The 5,200-nt window shown below is 35.5% G+C and overlaps 1 protein-coding gene across 1 annotated transcript in view; it reads left to right on the top strand.

The window, feature by feature from the left end:
- The window catches only part of Nalcn (sodium leak channel, non-selective), a gene marked incomplete in the record, with an annotated part of 412,798 nt that overhangs the window by 241,748 nt on the left and 165,850 nt on the right, over positions 1-5,200 (top strand). Inside the window, 1 exon segment of the mRNA XM_017794878.1 lies at positions 803-940. Coding sequence (XP_017650367.1) covers positions 803-940 — 138 coding nt within the window.

The following is a 5,200-nucleotide window of genomic DNA, read 5'->3' as shown; positions in this document are numbered from 1 at the left end:
CAATACACGCATACACATAAAATAAAAATAATAAATAAAATATTTTTAAAAAGAAGTATTTGCTGACCACCAATATATGCATGATAGATACTCATATATTTAATTATAAATACATTTACCAAATTGAACAGCCAAAGAGATTTTCAGGAAAAATATGAATCTTTTAGCCTGGTTGGCTTTTGTTTGAATATCTTCCTATTTTAGTCTGGACTTCTGTGGTCTTGATTCTGTGCCTTAAATTTTTTTAAATATTGTGGAAAATGTATCTTTGTTAAGTCTTTCAGCATGGCAATAGCACTCAGAAATATTTCTTTTTCTCCAGGAGTCACATGTTTTTAATATGATAACTGAAAGCATTTGATAGATGGATAGCATAAAAACAAAATTAAGGTTATTATTCTTTTATATGCTTTAGACAAATATAATGCACTGTAAAAATTTCTTAGCAACAGGAGTACAACTAAATAAATAATCTTTTGTGAATTTTAAAATAACTTGCTGAAAAGGGTAAAAATAAAATCTGAATGAGCAAAGATAGAGAATTTTTTTCTAAGTTACTATAAATATTCACCCCTGAAAGGATGATCTTTAATTTAGGGTAATTAGTTTTCTAAGTTGAAATGTTTGATATAAAAGTTTTAAGATCTCAGCTCTTTCCCATGTTGCTTGGACTATTTCCCCCTGACTGATCAGAAACGAATCAATAATGCTAATGTCAAAGTCCTCAGCTGAGCATCACTGGGTGATTTTAAGTGCATTCTGATGTGATGTTGTTGGGTGACCCTCTACTCTTCCTCTATAGGCATTCATGTCCATGTTCCAGATCCTCACCCAGGAAGGATGGGTGGATGTGATGGATCAGACGCTCAATGCTGTGGGACATATGTGGGCACCTGTGGTCGCCATCTATTTCATTCTCTATCATCTCTTTGCCACTTTGGTGAGTTTATCCTTTCTTTTGAATTGTATCTTGAAATTCACAGTGGGATTAGCATAGACAGACATCTAAGCTGCTGTCAATCTCAAAGCCAAAGCCAATGAATAAACACAGAATCGTCCCATTGGATAAGACTGTTCTAAATCCTATAAATCAAAGAACTACTTAAAGACTAGCTTTCAGGTTTGTTAACTGAGAAGTTGTTTCTGTCAGGTACAAGTGTTTGCGTGAGGGAATACGAATCAAAGCAAAATGGAAACCTCAGAGTCACATACCAATTTTGCTACCCTACACATTCACACGTAGGAAATCTACAGATCAATCTTAAACTGCATTATTACTGTATTTTTTGTCATGTAGAGATGCTCTCTTCAATTTCATCACATCCTATTCACAGCTGCAATTAAACTGGGGACAGTAGCTGGAGACCTCATGGTACAGTTGGTTAATTAGAAATCAGCAGCATTTCTGTGCTGTGTGTGATTCAGTGAAGCACAAGAAAGAATATAAAACATGTACCTGAGAGTATTGTAAAAGCACAGAAAACCAAATGCCAAAATAAAACCCAGGAAAAATTTGTTTCTGTTATACATACAGATTTTTCCCTTCAGTCAATTTTTTTTTCATTTTCTATTAAAAAGAAGGAAAAGGAACTATAAAATACAGCCTCTATATACTAAGGAAGTAATTCTCAGGTCTTCCTATTACCTACTCTTCAGATCCATATCATATATTTGTTCCTATTTAATCTTATAGTGTAATGCTTTAACAGCCCTAAATTAGGGACCTAGGTGTAATCCTTTGTTAAGAACAAATGAAATGAATACAACCGCTATTACTTATCAAGTGGCAAAATGTTTTACAATTTTATTCTTGATCTTTGGGACAATCTGGTAAGAAAATATTCTCACATAGCAGATGATGAAATTGAGGCTCATAGAAGTTTACTAAGATGCCCAATGTCACTTCAAGCATAAATGGCAGTCACAATGGTCACTCCTCTGTCTAGTCTTAAAACCTGAAGTCTTAAAACACCTGCTTGTTACCCCCCCAGATATTAAAGTGTGAAGGTGCTGCTGAGCATGTCAACATCAGCTTAACCTCTATGAAAGACTCACTCAAATAACACAAACCACTTATCTGCTCGAAGGTCCTTTGGATTCTAAATTATTATGAGTTGAATTAGTACTTGACAAGTGAGATGTGATAACTTAGAAGTGGCTTCTACTGTAAGCAAAAGATTTCGAAATTTAACACAGGTCCATCAAAACCTTCGTACAGATATTTAGTTACATAATAATATGGTTCACAGCTAGAAGCACTTCGAAGTAGGCTTTGCATAGTAGGAGTGGAAGCCTGACTTCAAGAGCTGACATGTGTCTGGGAAGTGTATACAGGACCTTACCTCTAGAGCCTTTGTATCCTTCCTTCCAGAATATTTACATCTATGTCACCAGTTTTTTTATCCATTATTCAGTTTTTTCATTCACGCATGTGCTTTACTAATGTTTATTAAGCACCTGCTATGTCTTATGTCACTCTAAGACAAGATTGCTTAAAAACTATTGCCCATGAGTTAAATGCAGGATACATTCAATAGCATCATCAATGCATGAGAATCATTGATCTACTTGTTTTCTGATATAAAATTATTTTCCTATTAAGATACTATTACTGTTTGCTCTCCTCATTGCAGATTATAAACACCCACCTGATTTGATTAAGTCAGAATAAAGAAGTATAAAGCTAGTAAAAAAGTAACTGTCCTAGTAGATGACTGAGTAAAGGATTTTTTTTTTCAACTGAAATTCTACAAAGATAACTCAATAATTAAAGAAAATATTGGGTGCGTAGCCTTCTCAGACAACCTAAATATGCTTCCTGGGTACCAAATATGGCATTGACTGCAGCACACTTAGGAATACCCAAAGATGCTTGGGATTTGGAAATCCATATTTAATTACACCCCCTTTGTTCTACTTATTTATGTGCCAGAAACATTTATCATGTTTTCATTGTAGTTTTTAATTTTCTAAGTCAAAAACTAAGCATTGACATTATTTTTTAGTTTATTGACAATTGTGCAAGGCTATAAAGTACTCAAGTATGTGCCAACAAAAAGAAGTATAGTAAATACAGGGTAGACAGGAACGTGAAACTGGAACCCAAAGATCTAGATTCTGGTTTTAGCTTTACTAATGACTAGACATGTGATTTTGGATGCATCAGTCAACTTCTGTGGTTGCTCTGCTGTGTTATATCTGAAAGTAAGAATAATAATGGCTAACATAGCTTCCAAAGTTATCACATTTTATGTAAACTATCCTTGCATTCTTGAAGATGCTTTAACCACATTGTAAAAGTATAATTTTAGTTACCACAAAAAGTTAGTTCCTTTAAGTTTAAATAAGACACTGTGCACATTTCAAACTGTATCTTAATAAATGTTAAAATGGTATAATGTTAGTGTTTTAATTTATAGCAGTAAAGTACTGTTGATAAGCTTGACATACCATGTATGTCCTTCCTAATCCAATTCTTTTTTTTCCTTTCTCTCCCTTCTTTACACTTTTTCTCCAAAACAGCAGCTATGAAGAATTTAGTATGACTCTATCATCCAGATCCAACCCATTATCAATAGTAGAAAAATGCATTTTGTATAACACTAAGGAAAATAATAACTAAAGTGTACACACAGATAACAAGGCTCATTCCTATTTCAGAGCTGTTACAATGTAAAGATAAATGTCTGTTCAAACTAATGAAATGCAGAGATTGACCACACATATGTATCTACAGTTTTAATATTTAAGCTCATGGTCTAAATATACTTTATTTTATAAATTTTGAAGATTAATATTAAGCAATTTAGTTTCTGAGGCCCTGTTCCACGTGCATTGGCAGCCATCCCCGGGTGTTATACACGATACTGAGAGTAAGCTCTGTGTGGTCACATGTCCTTCTCCTGACAAGTCATTAATAGAAATGATCTTAAGAACACATGATATCACACTCAATATATATTCTGCAGTTAAGCTTTTATCTAATTTTATTTTTTAGGTCTTTTTAACTTAACACATTTGAAGCTAATACTGAGGTCATTAGGATATACAGTCATATACTAGTCCACCCTCTTTTCTGTCTTCTACAGATGGGGATTTAGACTGTTTTCCAAAGTCTTAGGCGTGAGTGCTGCAATAGGCTTCTACACTGTTAGAGTCATGTGATACTTTCTTTAGGATCTATATCCAGATTTGGATATTACCGTAGTAGCTGTCCATCAAAGTTCTCTCAATCCAAGTACCAAATCTGGTTCACCATCAAGATTAGTACAGGCTATGAGTTACACATGGTCTCTACATCTTTAAATGGTTATGTCAGTAAGAACTTACATAATTCTCTCAGTGTGGCCTTATGGCCTCAAAATCTAAAATATTTCCTGTATGAGCCACTAAAAGAAAATTGGCAGATGTCTGCTCAAAAGGACTGCAGTTATTTATCTTCCACAAGGTAGTGGCTGAGATAGCTTTGCTCTTGTGTGCTCATTTGTGCTTGATATTGTTTGATTTTTTTTTAACATTTTGACAATTTTCTGACTGAATGTTGCATCATTTTGCCTTAACTTGCATGTTTACATTTGTGTGGTTATTAAGGAGAACTTCCTTTATTGCTTATTGGTCATCTTCATGACTCACTTGAGGATTTGCTTCACACATTTTTTGAAGGACTACATTGTCTTTTCTGATAGGTTAAAAATTGGGATGGAGAGCGAGTGCGCAGATAAAATTCACAGCGGGATACAGCTTTATTTCGCACGGGACACATTTCCCTCGGGGAAGGGAAAGATGTCAGGGAAGGGAAAGCGCATGGGGCACCTTTCCCTCGGGAAGGGAAAGATGTCAGCTCAGGGGTTGTGAGCTGGGACTTTACATATGGGGCCTTTGGGGTGGGGAAGGGGGGAATGTTTGGGGGAGAAATCAGGGAGGGGGAAGCAGGAAAAGCAGGTAGGATTAGGGTCTGGAAGTGTTTACTTTTTCCCTCTTAAGACAAGAGAAAAGCTGTTGTGATAAACAACTTCTAAAATCTCTGGTTATCAGGCAGAATCTGCTTATCTTATCTTTGGAGGTCAGAGGAAAGGCAGGCTGCTTCTCAGCAGAGTTTTTTTCTCTTGACTTCAAAGGTCAAGGTGCTTATCAGCTCAGTCCCCTTTTTGGGCTCCAAAGTCTGTAGGTCCCTGTTGGGGAGGGGGGAAGCTGCTGCTGT

This window comes from Nannospalax galili, unplaced genomic scaffold (genome assembly GCF_000622305.1).
Source record: "Nannospalax galili isolate Female #2095 unplaced genomic scaffold, S.galili_v1.0 scaffold287, whole genome shotgun sequence".
Classification (NCBI taxonomy): Eukaryota; Metazoa; Chordata; class Mammalia; order Rodentia; family Spalacidae; genus Nannospalax; species Nannospalax galili.
The sequence above is the reverse complement of the archived record's forward strand: the minus strand, read 5'-3'. Positions and strand labels throughout refer to the sequence as shown.